Below are 22,890 nucleotides of genomic sequence, written 5' to 3'. Positions count from 1 at the left end.
AGCAGGCTAGTTGAGATGGATGAGGAGGGAGCATTGTGCTTCAACTTTGAACGGTAAACTTAAGGCACACTACCTTTAAGCTAGTGGTATGAAATATTGAATGTGTGTATTATGAGCAATGCTTTATGTAGTTGTGATGAGATGTTAAATGTCTATTTTTGATAATAAAAGATTTAAAAAAAAAAAAAGTAGGGGCTTGGACTGTGAGCCGTAGGGTCGCCGGTTCAAGTCCCAATAGACCTAAATATGGAGTGTGGACTGCTACTTGGAGAGGTCCCAGTTCACCTCCTGCCCTGCCGTGGTGCCCTTGAGCAAGGCACTGGACAACCCCCTTCCCCCCTCACTCCCATTGCTCCCCGGGCGCTGTACAATAGCTGCTCCTAGTACTAGACTCCTGGTACTAGGATGGGTTAAAAGCAAAGAACAAATTTCACTGTGTGTTCTGCATGTGTGACCATTAAAGAGGGTTTCATCCCTCCGATTCTATCTATCTATCTATCTATCTCTATCTCTTGACACAGAAGCTGCAATGGTGGGTAAGAATTAAAGACATATATATATATATATATTTTTTTTTTAATAAGGTTTGCCTCAACCTGTACAGTCAATTGGGATGCTAAGTTAGCTAACCATAGCCAGGTTCCCATGAGACACATTTGAAAGGGGAAACAGAGGGGATGACACAAGTAAATGGTCCACAGGTTGTTCGACATCCCTAACATCTGCTTCAATCCAAGCCAACCGTGTTGCCATTTTGTAATTTTCCACTGATGTAGTCATATGTTATCTCGAGATGATGTTCCCATTTTAAATTATTTAAATGAAAGATGTGGACAGTGATTCAGAGGTTTGAAACCAGGCTGACAGAGTGGTGAAACTGCAAGAAAATCTTACATAGTATACCCATACAATAACTGTCAAAAACACCAAGCTAAGAGAGGAAGGTTTGCCAATTCTCTTTCAAGCTTAGCAATTTCATCAGGTTTTCTATACGGGCTTTGTGATAATGGATTAAGAAGAGCTGATAAGTTTCTGATGATGAAATACTGCTTTTGACAGTGTCACAAAGGGGCTCATTTATTTGTATGGTACCTTCTAAGGCTGCAGTTAATGGTGTTACTTTGCTGAACTGAATTATATTGTAAGGTTTTTATAGTATTTTCTCTTTTCAGTAAATGTAATAGAAGTGGATAACATACTGCATACACCTTTCAATATGATGCAGTACGGTACAGATGTAACATCCTTTAGAGTTGAACCAACAGCATAACAAGGAATAGTTACTGTGCTAACCAAGGTAGCGTTTATTTGGATTTATCGAAGGACGTTTTTTACTTGCATTGCAATGTACTGGAGAGGGGCGGTAAATTATTGGTCACCTTATGTAATTTCAAAGCACAGGGAAGTTTAAAACATGATTAAGATCCATAGAGGATTCATTTAATGTATAATTCTCTCCATGTGCCTTTTCTCCTTATATCTAAGATATACATTAACTGGGACAGCAAGGATTCTGAGCTAATTATCTGAATATTTCACTTTCCATTATTGCTTTCATTAATTACCTTTCAGTTGTTTGAAGAATAACTTTAGTCTTTAATAGAGAACGTTTCAATATTTTGGGAAGCCTAAGCATTCCAAGTTTGTCCAGATAAGACTATTCTAACGTGTATTGATCGATGTGTTGATGCTTCAAAGGACTGTCAAATGACACTTCACAACAGCAATTGCTGCAGCCTAATATATTACCTCTATTTCCTTAAGTGTCTCCATATTTGCATCTAATTTCCATTGGGACAGCGTGACAATTGGTAAAGTAAAAAAGCATTATTCATCTTCATCGCATCCTTAAAAAGGCTTTAGATGACAGGCAGAAAAGCTTTCATCTGCTTCACTAATTACATGAGGTGAAATGCTCCATTCAATCATTATAATTAGCTTAATATTGAGACTTTGTGATATAGCAGCTATCTTTCTTTCATATGGTTATACTGACCAAACCCAGCATGTTGCCGGGAAAACTTTCTCAGAGCTAACCTCTGCAATCAGCAGATTTCTGTGCCTCCTTGCTTCCCTTCTGCGGCGATGTTCTTTTCCAAAGTTGATTACAGTCTTTCAAAGCATTCTGCTAGCCTGTTATTCGTACACTGCAAGAATACAGGTGTTAAAAACTAGGACTAAGGAATGGTTGCCAACTTGCCACCATCAATAATTTGCTAAGCTTTTTAGTTTATTTCCAATCTAATTAGCACCATGATCTATAGCACCCCACCACAATGGGAACTCTATGATGAACAGCACTTGTCCTGAATGTTGTACCTACATGAGACCACTACATAGATGTGATCAAAGCCTCTCACACCGCTCACCGTCAGCCAGGAAAGAGCAGCCAATCAACAGAGTTGCCAGCTCTGTGAATACACAATAGCAGCGCTCAATAACACAGCTGTCCACTGCAGCGCTTTGAGAGTCTTTGATAAAGCGCTATAATAAATATAAGGATTATTATTATATTATAGTGGTTGTAATTGTGGAAAAGCACCATTATGCACCAAATGCTGATGTTAAAGTGTCTCTTCACTGAAACAAGGACATTGCTTACACAGCCCTACAAATACTATTTTCCAAATAATTGCTTTTGTGCCTGTAACAACAGTACATAAGACGTGCATGAGGTGCTCAAATACAAGAGGGGCTCAGTGAGAATTACAAACTTGTTTAATACCAAACAGGCCATGAACATGCCTTACCTCCTAAAACACAACCCTTTTTGTTTTCCACCGGTTTTCCAGAAGGCACACTTAAATGAGGACACAGGAATAAGATTTCTATCTTCCTCAAATTTGGACATAGCAAGATAAGAAAAAGCTGTTAAGAGATTCACTTAAGCTCCTTGTCAGGTTGCATGGTCAAAAGAGATGTTCCTTTTTATTCAGATGCAAAAAGGGTTCAAACTGCATTTATCAATGATGCCTTCACATGTGCAAAATACATTATGAAAATATATCCCTGAGAACCACATTTGATGAGGCTCTACTTTCATCATAATTCTAACACATTCCTCAGATCTTACTTTAAAAGTGTCCAACTACCTTGAAGGGGAACCGCACTAAGAGTAGAAAGTTACTTGCCCAGTTATAGGAAGTTAAAGCGAGTTACTTTCTTCCACACTTGAAGTAATAGAAACATAAATGTATTATCCTTCTGCCAACAATACACTAGACATTTAAGAGATTTCACTGAGTACAACACTGAAAATCAAATGCACACTCGTCGTGTGTGGGGTGAATTGTGAGGACTGTTTCTTCACCACCAGTGACGAGAAATAGACGGAGATGTGACAACAGAAAGACAACATGCAAATATTTGTGTAATTGTAAGTAATTGTCCACTTAATGAACAGCATTCTGTTCATGGAAATGGTCGGCAAAAGTTCCATCACGAAGGAGTTTGTCTCCCACACACTCCCGCCCTGCCCGAAACGCTTTGATTGGAGTCCTTTGTTTACTTCTGTAATATAATGACATCACTATGTAACAAGTGTCCTTCTTTTGGCTAGCGCTCCAACACATTGCACATGGCTAAGGGGCTGACCAAACACAACAGAGCCAGGCAGCAAACCAAACAACCGTTTCAGACAGAGTGTGAAAGAGGTGTGAAGCAAAGGCAGTATGACCCTAAAAATGACTTTAAAAAGTAAAGCATGTGAACATGTCACAGTCGAGGCACACAATACGAAATGAACCTCCAAATGAACAGAACAGGGTAGGGGTGTAACGGTATCCGTATTTGTCCCGTACCGTCACAGTTCAGACGTCACGGTTCGGCACATGCAGTCACACGGCGAATACACCTTTTTTTACGAGTGGGAAAAAAGTCTGTCACTCAGGGCAGTATTACACTATATATAATCCAGGGGGCGGTATTGCTACTAAAAGCCAGCCGCGCCGTAAATAACAAATGAAGAACAAGAACAAAACGAACACAATATATGAAGAAGAAAATTTAGTAGCCTAGCTATGGCGAGTTCACACAACACACAGGAGCTAGAAGACCCACCTGCTTCTTTTAAATCAGGTGTGTGGGAACATTTCGGGTTACCTGTGTACTACAATAATGATGGGGTGCGAGTTGTGGATCGGACGAGGACGGTGTGTCGGCGTTGTTCGACAGCGGTGAGGTATGCTAGTGGTAACACACGTCAAACATGCTCAATCACATCCGAGTCAGTCTCAGTCCCCAGCGAGAGGGTTTTCTCGATGGCAGGTGACATAGTTACCGCCAACAGATCTGCCCTCACTGACAACGTAGACAAACTCATCTTTTTGAAGAAAAACTTGAAAATAGAGTAAAGCTTGAGTACCTTTATTTAGGCATAATGGCCTCACACACTCACAAGTTAATTACACATGTTAGACATTGCTCCTAAAAGGTACAGATTTTATTTTCTTATTATTTATTTTAATATGTTCAAGACATTCTCTTTAGTTGTACAGCTTATTTAACCTTTTTGTTTGACATCAGCCATTATAAATAATATGGCCATCTGTGTGTTACTGTTTGTGGTTTGTTTTTAACTGTGTAATACAGTTAATGATTCCAAATGTTAGAGTTCCTTATTTTCATACCAAAACTTGCACTACCGTTAAAAATAAATAACAGCAAAAAAAATTATGCATTTGGGACTTTTTTTTGCTTTTCCTTGTTGTACCGAACCCGTACCGAACCGTGACCCCCAAACCGAGGTATGAACCGAACCGTGACTTCTGTGAACCGTTACACCCCTAGAACAGGGCCCTTTAAGCATTTATTTGACCTTTGTTTACAGTGACGAAATGTATACCAGCCCTAGTATGTCAAAGCTTAAAGAAATATTGCTCAAAGTTTTTTCTGCAATAGTCACACAGAGTGAGTGACAAGGCTTGCTTTATCAGTCTTAAAGAAACTCAGTGAAGACAATAAGAAAATGTCCTACGGTTAGGAAGAGCACAATTTAAAAGTGTTGCTTATTTAGTTTCAGCCTTTGGGTCTTGCCAACAGCACTGGCTAAACTCCTCAAAGACTTGACCACAGAAAGACATAAAGAGAAACTCAAAGCCAAAGAATCCCAGCTGAGAAGTTTAACAGCCAGAAGACTCAATGCCTTCCTGGACCTTCAAGGCGCTGCTGAGTGATCCATAAACTTAGAGCTGAGCATCTCTGCCTTTCAGCAGTTTACCCTCCTGATTTCTCCCTCCCCAAACAGTGATATTTCCAGGGGTTCTCACAGAAGGGAAGCTTCCTTTATCTCGGACTCATATTTTCACATTTCATTATGCTGCTTTTTTCCCCATGGCATTTTTTTTTTTTTGTTACCAGACACACACTTACTGCTGAATTGTTAGCTAAACTGAACTTAGGTTCTCTCATTTAAAAAAGGGAGATTTTTCTAAAGCTGACCACACTCTCTCCATAGTATCTCACTCTGCATTCAGTTGTGCTTACATTTAGATATACTAGCACCATTACCCTGGGGCCACTGCAAGAGCAAAACAAAGCAGATAAAAGTAGTTTCTTTCTCTCTCATTCTCTCTGGGCCTCTCATTTCACTAATTTCCCCTCCTCGAATCCTCGGTCCTCTGGTAGTGACCCGGAAATGGTTTTCGGCGCGCCATGTTTAAGAACATCTAATTTCTCTAAATGCACATCGAGGATCGAGGCTCTCTGGAGGAGCTCTAACCGAGGATACACTGATGGGTCCTCCACGGCTCCTTCGTGGATGCATTTCCGGCAACAGAGATGTTTCAAAGAGTCGTGACGCACGGCCGGACTTATCTCAGCCAATGACAGCTTGTTACGGTTGCTGTTTGTCTGCTCATTAATGTGCCTGTGAGTGTTTTCAGCTGTGTGTGTGATTATGTAAATGAGCTGTGTGGTTGCTCCAACATCATTGGCTGCCCATCTCCTGGTCCGCCTCTGAAGATGGTGATTGGCTTGACGTCATCCAATCGCAGCGCACAGCCGGCGCACACCTGCTGGGGAGGAGTACAAAGGCCGCGGACTATCACCACTCTGGAGGCTCTGTTGAGGAACAGACGCCTCTCGCTACTTGCTCGTTGTTCTGTGGTTAACTTGTGTGGTCTGTGTTTAGATAGTGTTTAGAGTGGTTAGTATTGTGTGACTGTTGCCTTTAGGTTAGCTGTGTTGTGTATCGATTATTTGGTTAGTTGTACCACTGTTAAAGTGAGGTTTTGTTTCGTTCTTTATTTAGTATAATAGTATTTATTTTCCCTGTATGCGTTTAGACTCACTTTGTAGAGTCCTCCCTTAGTTTGGTTGCCCATTTAAACTTGCGCCCTTGTGGCCTCTATTGTTTGTTATTTAAACCGGTGTTTGTGGCAATTTGTTTGTTTCAGGCCTGCCATTTTGTTCACCTGTTGTGCATTAAAACAACTTGTAACTTTTACCAATTCCACTCTGGTTTGTGTTGCTTCCCTTTGGTTCCCCTAGCCCAGTAGGGAACGTAATACAGCTCTGCATGCATCCCCTGGATATTATTTTATTAACTGCTCTCATCGCGAAGCGATGTTTCCAGAGAGAACAGCTGTGAGGTCCGTGCAGAAAGCAGAGCAGTGTGTATAATATATATCACTCAGTATAAAAGGCCTACATTACTCTCTTTATTTGAATGCTTTAGTTTACTAGTATATCTACAAACAAAGAGTTGATATTTGTCTAAAACCATTTAGTGCTTCACATAATAAAATACACAATGAATGTAGACTGATATTGTGTGTGTGTGTGTGTGTGTGTGTGTGTGTGTGTGTGTGTGTGTGTGTGTGTGTGTGTGTGTGTGTGTGTGGTGTGTGTGTGTGTGTGTGTGTGTGTGTGTGTGTGTGTGTGTGTGTGTGTGTGTGTGTGTGTGTGTGTGTGTGTGTGTGTGTGTGTGTGTGTGTGTGTGTGTGTGTGTGTGTGTGTGTGTGTGGGTGGAGAGGTCTCAGTTGGTTTGGTGTCCTATGCTTACTTTTAATACTTGTAAATCGAACCCGTAATTTCATTTCCTCATTGTAGCGACCAGAGGGTCAGTCTCTGATAGTGTTATGTTATTATGCTGTGAGAGCATTCATACTTGTTTGATTCTGAAATTGTATATATATATATATGTATATATATATATATATCAGGGTTTCCCACACATAGACTATACTTGGGCGGGCCGCCCAGGTATATTAACGGCCGCCCAAGTATATTTCGCGACCCTTTTTTTTTTTTTTTTATAATTTTTTTTGTATTTTTTTTTTTTTATTCGTCCGTGACCACGACGCCATCTGCGATCGATTAACTTGTGGACAATGATCCCTCGCTCCCTTGCTCTGATCTCGCCTCGTTAAGTGGCCTGCCTCACACAGGGTAACTGGCTGTCTACATGATGTGGCCTGCCAACATGGCCACTGTCATAGAGATCATAAATCAAAGCCCTTGATTGGTCTCTGTGTGTCATTCAAGCTCGGGATAACCTCAGCTCAGGTGAGGTAAAGGAATCTCTGAGTGTTTAGATAGTTAACTTAGTTTAAGTTCTCAGTGGGTCTCAAACAGTGTGGTCACCATTTATGTAAACACATATTTCCATTTGAGAGGGTAGTGATTGATCTAATGGATAGTGAGGTGGGCTGAAGATCGGAAGGCTGTGAGTTCAAATCCCGCCAGGAACACCACCACTAGTGTGCCCTTGAGTGCCATCTTTACGCAAAATGATTATACAAAATGAAAACTTTTTTTTTTTTTGCGCACCCCCCAACCCCCCCGCCCGCTGCCACCACCCGCCCAAGTATATTTCAGATCTGTGGGAAACACTGTATATATATATATATATATACACAGTGGGGCAAACAAGTATTTAGTCAGCCACCAATTGTGCAAGTTCTCCCACTTAAAAAGATGAGAGATGCCTATAATTTTCATCCTAGGTACACTTCAACTATGAGAGACAGAATGGGGGGAAATAATCAAGGAAATCACATTGTAGGATTTTTAATGAATTAATTGGTAAATTCCTCGGTAAAATAAGCATTTGGTCACCTACAAACAAACAAGATTTCTGGCTCTCACAGACCTGTAACTTCTTCTTTAAGAGCCTCCTCTGTCCTCCACTTGTTAACTATATTAATGGCATCTGTTTGAACTCGTTATCAGTATAAAAGACACCTGTCCACAACCTCAAACAGTCTCACTCCAAACTCCACTATGGCCAAGACCAAAGAGCTGTCAAAGGACACCAGAAACAAAATTGTAGACCTGCACCAGGCTGGGAAGACTGAATCTGCAATAGGTAAGCAGCTTGGTGTGAAGAAATCAACTGTGGGAGCAATTATTAGAAAATGGAAGACATACAAGACCACTGATAATCGCCCTCGATCTGGGGCTCCACGCAAGATCTCACCCCGTGGGGTCAAAATGATCACAAGAACGGTGAGCAAAAATCCCAGAACCACACGGGGGGACCTAGTCAATGACCTGCAGAGAGCTGGGACCAAAGTAACAAAGACTACCATCAGTAACACACTACGCCGCCAGGGACTCAAATCCTGCAGTGCCAGACGTGTCCCCCTGCTTAAGCCAGTACATGTCCAGGCCCGTCTGAAGTTTGCTAGAGAGCATTTAGATGATCCAGAAGAGGATTGGGAGAATGTCATATGGTCAGATGAAACCAAAATAGAACTTGTTGGTAAAAACTCAACTAGACGTGTTTGGAGGAGAAAGAATGCTGAGTTGCATCCAAAGAACACCATACCTACTGTGAAACATGGGGGTGGAAACATCATGCTTTGGGGCTATTTTTCTGCAAAGGGACCAGGACGACTGATCCGTGTAAAGGAAAGAATGAATGGGGCCATGTATCGTGAGATTTTGAGTGACAACCTCCATCAGCAAGGGCATTGAAGATGAAACGTGGCTGGGTCTTTCAGCATGACAATGATCCCAAACACACCGCCCGGGCAACGAAGGAGTGGCTTCGTAAGAAGCATTTCAAGGTCCTGGAGTGGCCTAGCCAGTCTCCAGATCTCAACCCCATAGAAAATCTTTGGAGGGAGTTGAAAGTCTGTGTTGCCCAGTGACAGCCCCAAAACATCACTGCTCTAGAGGAGATCTGCATGGAGGAATGGGCCAAAATACCAGCAACAGTGTGTGAAAACCTTGTGAATACTTACAGAAAACGTTTGACCTCTGTCATTGTCAACAAAGGGTATTTAACAAAGTATTGAGATTAACTTTTGTTATTGACCAAATACTTATTTTCCACCATAATTTGCAAATAAATTATTTGAAAATCAGACAATGTGATTTTCTGGATTTTTTTTTCTTCTCATTTTGTCTCTCATAGTTGAGGTATACCTAGGATGAAAATTACAGGCCTCTCTCATCTTTTTAAGTGGGAGAACTTGCAATTGGTGTCTGACTAAATACTTTTTTGCCCCACTGTATATATATATACTAGGGCTGTCAATTTAACGCGTTAATAACGCGTTAACGCAAAAAAAAAATAACGCCACTAATTATTGTAACGCGATTAACGCATGTGTATTTTTTTTCCTCGGCCGCCCCGTAGTTTTAGAGCGCATCGAGTTTAAAATACCATCTACAAGCAGATGCTGACAGCCCCGCTCCTGCCGCCAGCTTGTGGCAGACCACACTCACCGGCAGGCACCGACTGGCTATTGGGAGGACCGGGAGGGTGTGTGTATGTGTGGCCCGAGCGAGCGAGAGAGAGACCTTACGTGCATTGTTGTTGTTAGCATCTGGTGCTAGCTAGCTGCGCTAACGGATACAAGGAGCTGTTTAAATGAAAACAGAGGAGCGACATTTCGCCACAACTGCGCCGAGCACTTGACTTTATGCAGGTAGCCAGACAGTGGGACATTGTACGAAAAGTCAGCACACTCAGCACGGATAGTGCGCGCAACATGATTGCAGCGTCCAGGCAGCTCCCGTTCGAGCATATGCCTTGAGTTGCACATAGCTCCAACGATCCCACACACACACACCACACACACACACACACACACACACACACACACACACACACACACACACACACACACACACACACAATTTGTATTGTATTATTGAATGAGAGAGGTTCCAGGTTGAATTGAGGCGAATATTTGTAATGTTCAGAGGTTGTTGTGTTTAATATTCATGAGAATATTTGTCATTGTTCAAATGATAATAAACATTAGCATAAAGCATATTTGTCCACTCATATGTTGATAAGAGTATTAAAAACTTGAAAAATATTCCTCTAAGGTACATTTAGAACAGATCAAAAATGTGCGATTAATTTGCGATTAATCGCGATTAACTATGGACAATCATGCGATTAATCGCGATTAAATATTTTAATCGACTAACAGCCCTAATATATACACATACCTATTAGGGCTGCACGATATATCGTGTCGTGACGATAATCGCAATATGCGCATGCACGATATTCTCGTCGCAGGACGTGCGATTTAGGACTTGCGATATTAAGTAGGCAAATTAACTCAAACACATCATGTTACAATTATTTTGCTGCTTGCTACAAAAGGAAAACTTGCGCGGCTCTCATGTCAGCGGTACTTGAGTGAGTGACATGCAGGCTCTGCATGCACAGCAAACCACCAATCACAATCAAATCTCCAAAGCAAACGCACCCGGTGATTAAAGGTAAAAACACTGAATAAAGTAGTTTCATGTGTTTCTCCAGGGCAGTTCGGCGCTGCTAACCCAGCTAGTTGCTCTGATAACTTAAGATCTAGACGTCCATGACTAAAATCCTTCATCCGGTTAAATATTGTATAGCATTAAAGTTCAAGAAAGGATGGTTTGCGGGAAAAAAACGGTATTTTCTTCAATTCCTGTATGTTTTCATATCGCAATATATATCGCAGGGGGGGGGGAAATCGCAATGTCAGTTTTTTCCAATATTGTGCAGCCCTAATACCTATATATATATATATATATGTGTGTGTGCGTAAGTCCGCATCTGTAGCCTGTTATTGTCTCATTATACCGCACTGTGAATGAATTAAAAGTAAATATATAAAAGTCATCATGAACACAGTTCTATCCATCAGACTGCTGTGCCTCCTGTCATCATTAATGAACGTCTCTTTCAAATGACCGCTCAGAGGAGAGGATTTCTCATTTCTCTAACCGCCTGCTGCTTCCCCTCCTCTCTCCTCGGCTCCTCCGCTCGCATCTCCTGTGGGCGGGACTAAGACACGAGGGTAGCGGTGTGTCCACACAGCAGCTTTGACCAAATCTTGAAAATCCTGGAGCTGGGCGTGTCTGACAGCTTGGGGATTTCGCGACCAACAACCAATCACATGAATATCACATGAATATCCCGCCCCCCGACATACAAAGCAAAAAAACCCGGTTCTTCTACACTATTCAAATAGGAAGGGCTATGATGAACATTTTTTTTTTTAACATTTTGAACATTTATGAGATTAATGTTTATGGTGCTATTTTATGCTACATTCCATGCTGGCTAATGATACTGTCTATGCTTGCTAGCAACGAAGTAAACTAGCAACGAAGTAAACTGGATATAAAATCCCCAAACAAGCGAAAACCTACCAGTTTCACCCACTGCCTCTGCCACCTCCCTCCATGCCTGGTTCCTCCGGTTTGTATCCCGGTAAGTAAATAGGGACTGGTCATAAAGAACCGGGTGATTTGCTACCGCAATAACTAACTTCTCCTCCATTTTTGTGGAATATAGAAATGAACTGCGGTCTGGTTCTCCCAGCTTGCACGCGGTTTGATTGGCTAGCGCTTGAACTGTCAGATTTGCATAAACGGATCTGATTGGCTGTCGCTTCCAGCTCAGCCTCAAAAGTTGAACATTGTTCAACTTTGGAATCCTGAACATCCTGGAAATCCTGGAAATCTTCGCCTCGCCCCCCCACAATGCAATTTGGCGACAAGCGAGGGAAAGTGACGTCATCCCCATTCAAAGTCAATGGGCGGAGACGCGCTGGAAGCGGTGGACAAATCGCCAAAAGCTGCTGTGTGGACGGGCCGTAGGAGTCGAGGATAGGAATCGAGGAGGGGAAATTAGTGAAATGAGAAAGGCCCTCTGTGTTTCTGAAAACGCTCTCTGACAGCCCCTCCCTCACCAAAGCAATCCAACAATGTCCAGGGGCCTCATTTATAACGCCGTGCGTAGGATTCACGTGGGAAGGTTGCTTACGTAGTAGAAATCCAAAAAATAGGTACAGAAATTTTCTGATTCACCAAACATTGCGTACCGGCGAGGAAAGTGCGTACAGCACTTCCTACGCTGGTTTCCCTTTATAAATCACAATCGACTCGAAATGCGGTGCAGCTTTTGGGGGCTTCACGTAACGCCCATATTTGCCTATAAATAGTCAAAGAAACGCCCATTCATTTTGACTGACTTTATGAAGAAGATCGCAGGAAATGACGAGGGAATAGCTAAAAAATACATCTCACACTGTGTCAGATTTTGGTTATTTTTGGGGAGGTCGAGATAAATCATATTGTTTGGTGGATGCCGTTTGAACCAGAGTAGCAGCATGGAGGTCGGATCGTCACCAAAATAAAAATACACATAGCCTTCCTCAGGCAGTGTGTTTGTACCGGGGACAGGAGACACCCCCTTGATGAGAGACTGTAAGAAATGATCGGGGAATCCCTCCGGAGTGGAGTCATGACGACTGGATCTGAATTATGTTTTCGTATTTGGTGGTTTGTGTCCCAGCTGTCGATCAGCTGTGCGCAGCGTCTCCACTGCAGCAACTCTATATCCACCAGTTAAAGGAAATACAACTAATGTGTTGTATTATATTAGCTGTACAATTGACCACATATGGTGTTCTTAGTTTCCATACCTCCTGTGTTTTATGAGCGACTTATCAAGTCTTAGCAAACGGCATAAAACATGATTAAACATGGTAGTATATAAAACCATGCTCGTACAACCTATAGAAATGCAAAACCGCATAATTTACGAGAAAACATTTCATAACATTAACACAACATATTCGAGGTGGTTTTAAATAGCATATTGTAGTGCCGAGAGATAGGGAGTCGGAGGCGGTGCAATGGAGGTGCAAAAGGGTAATTTATTAGAGTGTAGAAAAGGACATGTTGTCCGGTTGCAGTCCGGGAAGAAGAGAGAGAAGACAGGAGGGCACACAATACATATAGACAACCACATACATGTCCGTGTGGAAACAATACCCCCAACTCTAGTTCCATGTGTGGATTATGTAACCCAGTGTATTAAAGGTGGTCACCACACAAGCCCCCCCAGAATCCAAACATGGCAAACAAATCCCAGCGTCCGGGAGGAAGCACCACAGGGGCCGAAGAGGGTGAGGTTGCAGGTGAGGGCCGGGCCATGGAACGGGCCGTCGGAAGGGGGCCGTTGGAAGGGGGCCGTCGGAAGGGGGCCGCAGTAGGCGTTGTGGCGAATGAAGTCATCACCCGCCAGTCGGTGAAAGCCGGGTCGCTGAGTCGCGACGGGCGTCAACAACCCGGTGGTCCCCAGCAGGAAGGAGCGCTGCCCGGCCGCAGGCGAGGGCACAGCGGCGGCGGGCATGAAGTCCTCGGGAGGAAGGAGCCGGGTCCTCTGGAGGAAGGAGCAGTCTCCCCGGGAGGAAGGAGCCGTGGACAGAGGAGAGGCCAGACAGGGTCCCGAAGCGCGCCACCCACGGGCCGACGAAGGCATGGGCGACGTCCGAAACTGTTGAGGCGAGACGGGGTCCAGAAGCGCGCCACCCAGGCGCCGATGAAAACGCAGGTGACGTCCGAAGCCGCCGTCGAGGTGGTGAAAAGGCGAGAGGGTCCACACGAGGCCGATCGGACATGGTCGAACCTCCTCTCAGGCACCAGAAAAAAAAACTCAAAAAGGATCGATAGCCGTTAGCAGCTAGCTGGCAGCCATCGGTAGCTGCTAGCCGTAGCCGTTAGCTAACGTGGTTAGCTGCTAGTCGTCGATAGCTAGCGCAGCCTGGACTTGCAGCCGCACACCCCGAAGAAACAACCCCACGTGGAAGGAGTCTGGTTCTCTCCCCTACCCAGCAGGTCGTGCATCGTCTCAGTGTAGATGGAAGGCCCGCTGTCCTCCAGTGTCGAGACGATGCGGGAATGGCGAGTGACGTCCTCAGCCATTCCGCGGGGGGCGCACCGAGCCTCAGTCCGTGTGCCCATGGCAGCCACGGACGTCTCCAACAATCTCTGGCATAACGAGAAAAACAGCGCTTTTCGCCATGTTCGGGTCCGTCCCGGAAACTTCACGAGACGTTGTCAGGGTCACCAATGTAGTGCCGAGAGATAGGGAGTCGGAGGCTGTGCAATGGAGGTGCAAAAGGGTAATTTATTAGAGTGTAGAAAAGGACATGTTGTCCGGTTGCAGTCCGGGAAGAAGAGAGAGAAGACAGGAGGGCACACAATACATATAGACAACCACATACATGTCCGTGTGGAAACAATACCCCCAACTCTAGTTCCATGTGTGGATTATGTAACCCAGTGTATTAAAGGTGGTCACCACAATATCCGTATTTATTTATTTCTCCAAGTTATGTTTTTGTGTGCACTGAGGAGTCTCAAACAGGCGTTTGTTTAATCATTTTAACATTGGCTTTAATCAATGTTTGAAAATGAATTCTTCATATGATAAATGAGAGGTAACATTTTGTTTATGGTATTATTTCCACATATTTCTGTCCATTCTTCCTTCTGCCAACGGTATCGCAGTTTCTCGTCTCTCCCGTTTTTGTGCTTAGTGCGTAGGCCTACGCATGGGTTAGAGTTTGCGTGGAGGACCACACGTTTTCCCGTCAAGTTAGTATTTTATAAATCGCAAACATTGCGTAGAAACTGGCGTACGCCATTTTTTTAGCGTATATCCCTTTATAAATGAGGCCCCTGGTCATTGATCAGAGAGAGGGTCGGTGCAGGGTGGAGGTAAATGCCTGTCACAGGGGATGATAGACCTTAACTCAACCATGGTCGCTCCTGAGGTCACTCAGCCTCCACTTACAGTGATGGATGCAAAGATGTCGCCCATCACATTCTTGAGAGTGGTCAAGACTTGGTTCCATCACTCCAGGAGTCAGGAAACATTAACATATAAATTATTTCTGATCTAACAATTGCTCAAAACTAGGGTTGCAAAATTCCGGTTATTTTCAAAGATGGAAACTTTCCATGGGAATTAACGGGAATAAACGAGAATAAATGGGGAATTTTCTAAATTGAAGGTTGGCTCTGCATAGAGAACTTAAATATAGTTGGGGAAAGTATATTTTAGCATAATCTTGACTAAAACAAACAGATGCCATTCAAGTACACTTGAATATCCATGCCATAGCACACTGCTTACTGCATGGCTATTGAGACCACACCCCCTACAGGCACTGTGCATTATGTTTCGCCCCTTTGCAACCCTACTCAAAACACAACATAGCTTTGATTTATTCAGCCTTTATTTAACATTCTAGATCAAATGATTGATTTATTAATCTTCAGGTCAATCTTGGGGTGTTAATCATGGAATGCTATATTATTTCAATTATTCGAACAACAATTGTATATTTGCTGCAATCAAAAAGTTGCAATAAGATCTTGATACAGGGCCTGAGACTGATATCAGACCATATCCTATATAACTTTAAAATTAGATCTGTCAGTAATATGTCTTTAGCTATAGACAACATTATGGAATGCATAACAGTAGAAATTGAAATGAAAAAATCTAAAAACCTTCTGATAAGCTGCATACGTATAGAAAACCAGGATCATGTATTGACACATTTGAGAAAAAGCTAGCTGAACTTTATAACTACACAAGCAGCAAGAAAATGCTCTTTGTATGTGGAGATTTTAACATTGATTTGCTGAACCCACAAGAACACAATGCAACTACACAATTTATTAATTCTATGTACAGCAACAGTTTATATCCTACAATCACACGACCAACCAGAATAACATCACACAGTGCAACACTCATTGACAACATATTCACAAATGTTATGGATAGGAAAGTAATAAGTGGAATATTAATAAGTGACACAAGTGACCTGCCAGTCTTTGCAACGATACAGAACTGTAGGATCAAAAAAGACACCAGAAAAGTCACAATTACAAGACACAAAACACAAGAGTCTGTTAATTATTTTAAAGAAGAATTATCTAAACAAGACTGGAACAAAGTGTATGTACCAGATGTAAATGAAGCCTATGAATCATTTCTACATATTCTATGAGGGCTGTATGAAAAACATTGTCCTCGTGTAAAGAAAATAGTGAAACAAAAATATGCTGAAAAACCATGGATCACTAAGGGAATATTAAATGCATGTAAAACGAAATATGAATTATATAAAGACTTCTTAAAGAATGGATCAGTAGAGGCTGAACAAAAATACAAGACATACAAAAACAAACTAACAAAGATAATACGATGTAGCAAAATGAATCATTACAACAAATTATTGGAGGATAACAAAAATAACATTAAAAACACATGGAATGTATTAAATACCATTATTATAAAAGGAAATGGAAAGGCACAATACCCAAACAGTTTTCTGTCAAAAAAACGATACAGTAATTTATGACATGACCTCAGTTGCTGAAGATTTCAATTAAGTACTTTGTCAATGTTGGTCCTTGTCTAGCTGGGGAAATTCCAAATACTGGTTGTAGGGATGGTGTTGAAAGTAAAGATATATATGTGAAGGAAACTATATTCTTAAGAGGGACTGATGAAAATGAAATTATTGACACAGTTAAACAACTTAAAATAGGTCTACAGACTGTCATGATATTGACATGCATACAGTTAAAAACATTAATGAATGTATAGCCAAACCACTAACTCACATCTGTAATCAGTCAATACAAACCGGTGTATTTCCAAATAAAATGAAAACTGCTAAAGTCATACCAATACATACATCTGGAGATAAACATGTACCGTCAAACTATCCAATTTCATTGCTCTCACAGTTTTCTAAAATACTGGAAAAAAATCTACTATACAAGACTAAATGACTTCATCACCAAACATAACATACTCTATGAACAACAATATGGTTTCAGAGCAAACAGAACCACATCATTTGCAGTTATAGAATGTATGGAACACATTACTAAGGCAATAGAAAAGAAAGAATATGCAATAGGGATATTTCTGGACCTTAAAATAGCATTTGCCACGGGTGACCATGAATTATTAATTAAAAAAACCTACAGAGATATGGCATTAGAGGTGTTGCACTATCATAGCTATCCAGCTACCTACATAACAGGGAACAAGTAAGTTGAACTACAAAGCCATAAATCACAACTACTGCAGGTTACATGTGAGGTGCTTCAGGGCTCAGTCTTGGGGCCATTACTATTTATTCTGTATATTAACAATATATGTGAAGTATCAAAAACTATTAAAACCATTCTTTTTGCAGACGACACAAGTCTACTCTGCTGTGGGGACAATTTAGAACAGCTATTGGTCACAATGGAGAAGGAACTGAGCAGGATGAAGATCTGGTTTGACCAAAATAAATTAACATTGAACGCAAGCAAAACCAAACTCATAATATTTGGGAATTGATCGACCAATACAGAGAAGAAACTCACTATAAATGGCGTCCAATTAGAAAGAGTATTGGAAATAAAATTCCTTGGAGTAATCATAGACAATAAATTAAGTTGGAAACCACATATAAGCTATATCAAAGCCAAAATATCCAGGATATCAGGATGAAAATTACAGGCCTCTCTCATCTTTTTAAGTGGGAGAACTTGCACAATTGGTGGCTGACTAAATACTTTTTTGCCCCACTGTATATATTATTGTTGTATGTTTTTGTTTCTGACATGTTCAATAAATTGACAACAAAAAAAACATTAAGTTGCATGTATATAAATTCTCAAAAAAAATTAAATACAAATTGACGATATATTCTCTAAAAACAATCTTTTATTTTTAATCTTAGTGGATGTCCAGTTGTTCACTATGAAGGGCCAAATCTTTCATACTTAAGCACTGTTAGAATGTTTTGGACAGGAATAGTGAAACAAAGGTGCCATTTGAAAGTAAAAAGAAATGCTCAATGTTTTTACTTTGCATCGATGATATTGGATCGTTGATCAGTCAATCATATATCGGTATATTCTAGAACCATAGCAAGTCTACAGAAAACTAAAAGGCAACAATTTCAAAATATGGCTATATACTGTAAATCACTACTACTCAGGCTTGCACTTGTTTCTTTTGATATTATAGTGAATACTTTTAGGTTCTTGACAGTTTGTCAGACAACAGGCGTTCTGATAACTTGTCTCATAGCCCAATGGGAGGTATCCATAATGACAAATAAATAAATAGAGTATCAAGTCCACAAACATAACAGCAGTCTGATTGACTATACTGCACAGCTGTGTTTACAGAGCTGCTTCCTCAAAAACGTTTGCTCGCATATTTGCAACACTTGGCCGGCACGTTACCGGGGGAAATAAACATCAAATGATGAGCACTTATTATATAATCCATTATTAGACTGGCTGTAAGAGACCTGGAGTAAGTTCAAATGAGATCACAGCTAAATAAACTGGAGGCAGCTAAAACAACAAACAAGTGTTTGAATAAAACGGAGCACTGTAAGTCAGTTTATAGATTATCTGATCCCCCAATTGCTCAGTGATCAACACTGTAAACTGTTTTATTTTACTACAGCTTAAGGATCACAAAGAAATTAGGAAATAAGGAGAAAACACAAAGTCAGCAGCAATCAACCAAAACACCTAGATGACTTTAATCCAGCAGGCATATTAAGGCTGAGTTCAGTAGTTTCTAGTGTGCTTTGGAGGCTATACTAACAGAGTTCCTCCTCAGGAACAGATAGTCAGTTTAGTCTGAGCATATAGGCTACTGTAAGATCTCTTAAATGTGTTTTTCTGAAATTAAAGTCCCAAAATAAGGGAAAGCTATGATTGCTCAGCCATATCAGATTTGTGGCTGGAGAGTCTGATAAAGTTAACTTTATTTATCCCTATCCAAACCAAATCAAATCGTTTTTCAACAGTAAGTTCACACTTCCCCCAAGTTCTCCCCTCGCTCACAGGATGTGAAAAGGGATAAACCATATTATAAAGTCAAATGAGCTGTATGAATCTCATTATGAACAGAAGTGAACTAATCCTGTAATAAAGTTTTGAGAGGCCTAGGAACTTTGATGCTACATTTTGAGCAAGTTTTCAAATACCCTTCAACAGAGGGTAAACAATAGAGATTTAAATAGATGTTACTTGTGAAAGGTCAATGTTCACTCACAATTATTAAGACAAACAAGAGGTGGAAGAAATACTTTTTACTAAGATAAAAGTAGAAATACCACCATGTAGGAATACTCAAGTTACAAGTAAAAGTCCTGCATTGCAAATGTTATTTAAGTAAAATAACCAAAGTATTAACAGTAGTCATTATTCAGATTGTCCCATTTTCTAATAATATATTTAGATGTATAAATATTAGGGCCGGGACTCGTTTAAAAAAAATTAATCTAATTAATTAGAGGCGTTGTAATTAATTAATCGAAATTAATCGCATTTGTAATCACATATAAATATTTGACCTGAGAACAGTGAGAAGCCATTTTTTTCACATGGATTTTAGTATACCATTAGGCGCATTCACACCGCAGTACTTTTCCCACAAAGGTTCATGAGAACTTAGTTCATAAGAACTCTTTGAACCTGGGGGAGGATTAGGCAAATGAAGCCGCTGACGTCACTTCTTCTTCTTCTGCTTTGGGTTTACTGGCAGGCCGCAAACCACTTCACGGCGTATACTGCCGCCCAAAGTCCCCGGCCGGAAGTCCCCGGAGTTGGGGACTGGCTTCAGTAGAAGCTGCTGGGAGTCCCAGCAGCTTCTACTGCAGCCTTCCGAGTAAATCGCCAGAACGCCGACACCTCCTCATCTCCACCGCTCCCATGTTTTATTTTGTGTTGCCATAAGTTAGTCTCTCTGCGTTTCTGCGCTGGGCTAATGCTAATAATGCTAATGCGAGGATAATAAAATGGCGGCTTCACAAAACTTTTTGGGAGTTTTACGGGGCGTGGTTTGCAATCCGCCCAGCCAATCAGAAATATAGCTCTTTTCTCACAAGAGAGCCGTACGAAAGTCCCTGCTTTCGTGGGGGTAAAAAGGTTCTCATGAACTAATTTTAGTACCGGCTCTTTTTGGTGTGAACGCGATAAAAGAGGCTAACGTCCACGCTAGCTTCCACGCTAGCTGCTATATGTTTTGCATTGAGGTGATACTTGAGGCTTGATGTGCTGCGGTGGTATGCGAATTCCTTTTTGCATAATTTGCACACAACCGTGCTCTTATCGACGCTTCCATCCGTCCGTTTTTTAAAACAACATTTCCCACTGTTGTTCACTGTGGTTTGTTGTTGTCTGAAGTCATGAACGTTAGTTGGTGCTCCAGTATAATCGGTACGCCTGAAACTCATCCAGTGAGAAACGTTCCGCGGTGCAAAAATAAGTGCGATTAAAATGCGTTAATTTTTTTAACGCGTTAATTTTTGTGTAATTAATTAATCTTAATTAACGCGTTAAAGTCCCGGCCCTAATAAATATATATATTTTTTGCTACTTTGTACTTCTTCTATATAACCAGCACGGCCCCTAATAGACCCCCACACACACACAACAACACAGACTATACAGTAACACCTCTTGTTGTTAAATACCAACTATGTGCAATATCTATATGCCGTTAAAAACTGTGCAATATATACCTGGCTGCTAAATCCTCAGAACTGTTACAGGGTGTGTATTTTTGTAAAATGTGTAACTTTGTTACTTTAATTTATTTTGTTTATCTTTAGTACTTTTTTTATGCATGCTACTTAGGTAACATTAAGCTGTCTTTGGCTCTTTTCTGCTGTAACAATGTACATTTACCCTCTGTGGGACTAATCAAAGGTATTCTGATTCTGATACCCAACTACAATTTTGAGGTAAATAATGTACTTTTACTCCACTACATTTTTAAGTACCTTTAGCTGTTTTGCAGATTGTTTCATAATGTGAAATATAATCAACACTTAAATAAGACTTTAGATGCACCTGGAGAAACATTCACAAGCTACCCTGCAGTATACAAAGTAAATTAAATTAGCTGCACCTTTACCAGCTTTGATAACACTCTAATGCCTCCATAATAATAATCAAAAAAGTATATGTTCTGAAATGAGAATTTTAAAATGTTACTTTTGCTACTTTAAACATTTTATAAAGCTAATACTTTTGTACTTTTACTTTTTGATTGCAGGACTTTGACTTGGAACAGAGTATTTCTTCACTTTGTTGATTCTACTTCTGTACAGGTAGCCTACTTCTTCCATCTCTGGATACAACAGTGCAATAACTGAGAGCCACAGTTAATCCAAACACAATTAATGAAAATAGTTTGATGTTGCCATAAAAAGCTAAAAATCGCCAATACCAAAAGAAACTGCTGTGTTCCCCAGAAACACAATGGCATCATTAGGTGATCTAATTACCATAACATGCTATGAAGTATTTTTAAAGTCAGCATTTAGCCGACACTGACACACTTCATACAGTTCTTCGTGAATACAACGTGTTTTTCTGTGTGCACCGTGTGATGCTGTGAGGATAGTTGGACCAGCCCACTTACCCGTGTACTGCAGGAGAAACATTGTCCTCTGTCGCGGATTTGTTAGACCTAAACAGTCCGGACGAAGATAAAGTCTCTCAGGTTGATATTAATCCGTGAAGTGGTGAAGTTTCTCGGTCGTTGCACTGCGGTAGAAAAGACGGTCCTCTCGACGGTACCGTGTAACCTATGACAACCAACGGTGAGCAGTTATCACCTGCCTCACAGTCAACGCACGCTGCACTGTCAAGCTAGCAAAACCATTTCAAACAACTTCTGGTTATGACTTTCACAATAAATCCTACTTGATACTCAGGTACTCTTTTGTACGGATTAACGAACATTTATATAGATTTATAAGCTTACATAATACAGATGTTGTCTTTTAATACCTTCAGAAAGCATTATTCTTTCAGAGAGCGCGTATGTAGACCTGACCCTCCTGTTTACTTACGTTTCTACATCACTAAAATGAATGTGTCCATTTATTTTGAAGGCAGGTGCTCCTTTTATTCCGTGTAACAAAATAGATGTAAATATGTGTTCTTCACAGATGATAGGTTTTTATGAATACAATGACAAAACTTGAGAGAAAAACGGAATGAACACCGGTCTGTGAACAGTACCACACCGAAACAGGTCACAGCAGCAGTAAATAGACACAACACATACTTCACAAAATGTGACACTGACGCAAGAAGGCTAACATTGTAAATGTTCTCCACAAGTGGGAAAGCCTATGCCATGAAGGTTCTCATTGCTAAATTCACATGTATTACATTTATTAAGATTATTTTAAATACCACTTACTGTTTAAGCAGAATTTTGAGCAGGTATCAGTGTGTTCGAGCGTAGACGTTTATTAATGGCCTTAAAAAGTAGTTTTAAGCAAAAATTCTTACCTCAATTGCTTTTTTCTAGACCCTTCAATTAAACCTCACTGTATTTCCCAGTGGATAGAGTATTTTGCAGTATAATCTCAGAGGGGTTTGCATTAATAAATGTCGATATGCATAGCTTTTAAAGATAATGTGAATAAAAGCTCCTGAAAAAGCTACTTATAAGTCTTTGAGTTAAGAATTTTCTTAAGAAGGGAGCTTACATAATGCCCCAAAAGAGTAAATATCTCAAATTGAGTCACCTTTTTTATCTGACTTCAATTTAAAACCAAAATACATCAGTTGTTTGTT

General features: G+C 40.8%; 1 protein-coding gene across 9 annotated transcripts in view; it reads right to left on the bottom strand.

The window, feature by feature from the left end:
* The window catches only part of LOC117541056 (ecto-NOX disulfide-thiol exchanger 2-like), a 261,284-nt gene extending 239,454 nt beyond the window's left edge, over positions 1-21,830 (bottom strand). For all 9 annotated transcript variants that reach the window (XR_004568261.1, XR_004568260.1, XR_004568259.1 and 6 more), the window contains exon 1: positions 21,722-21,830. Coding sequence is in view for 2 of the 9 variants with exons in the window: in XM_034208109.1 (XP_034064000.1) it covers positions 21,722-21,743 (22 nt within the window). In the remaining 7 variants the exon portion in view is untranslated. The remainder of the gene's footprint in view (positions 1-21,721) is intronic.
* Positions 21,831-22,890: the final 1,060 nt, after the last annotated feature.

This window comes from Gymnodraco acuticeps, unplaced genomic scaffold, assembly GCF_902827175.1.
Source record: "Gymnodraco acuticeps unplaced genomic scaffold, fGymAcu1.1, whole genome shotgun sequence".
Taxonomy (NCBI): Eukaryota; Metazoa; Chordata; class Actinopteri; order Perciformes; family Bathydraconidae; genus Gymnodraco; species Gymnodraco acuticeps.
This window is presented reverse-complemented; position numbering and strand designations above follow the sequence as displayed.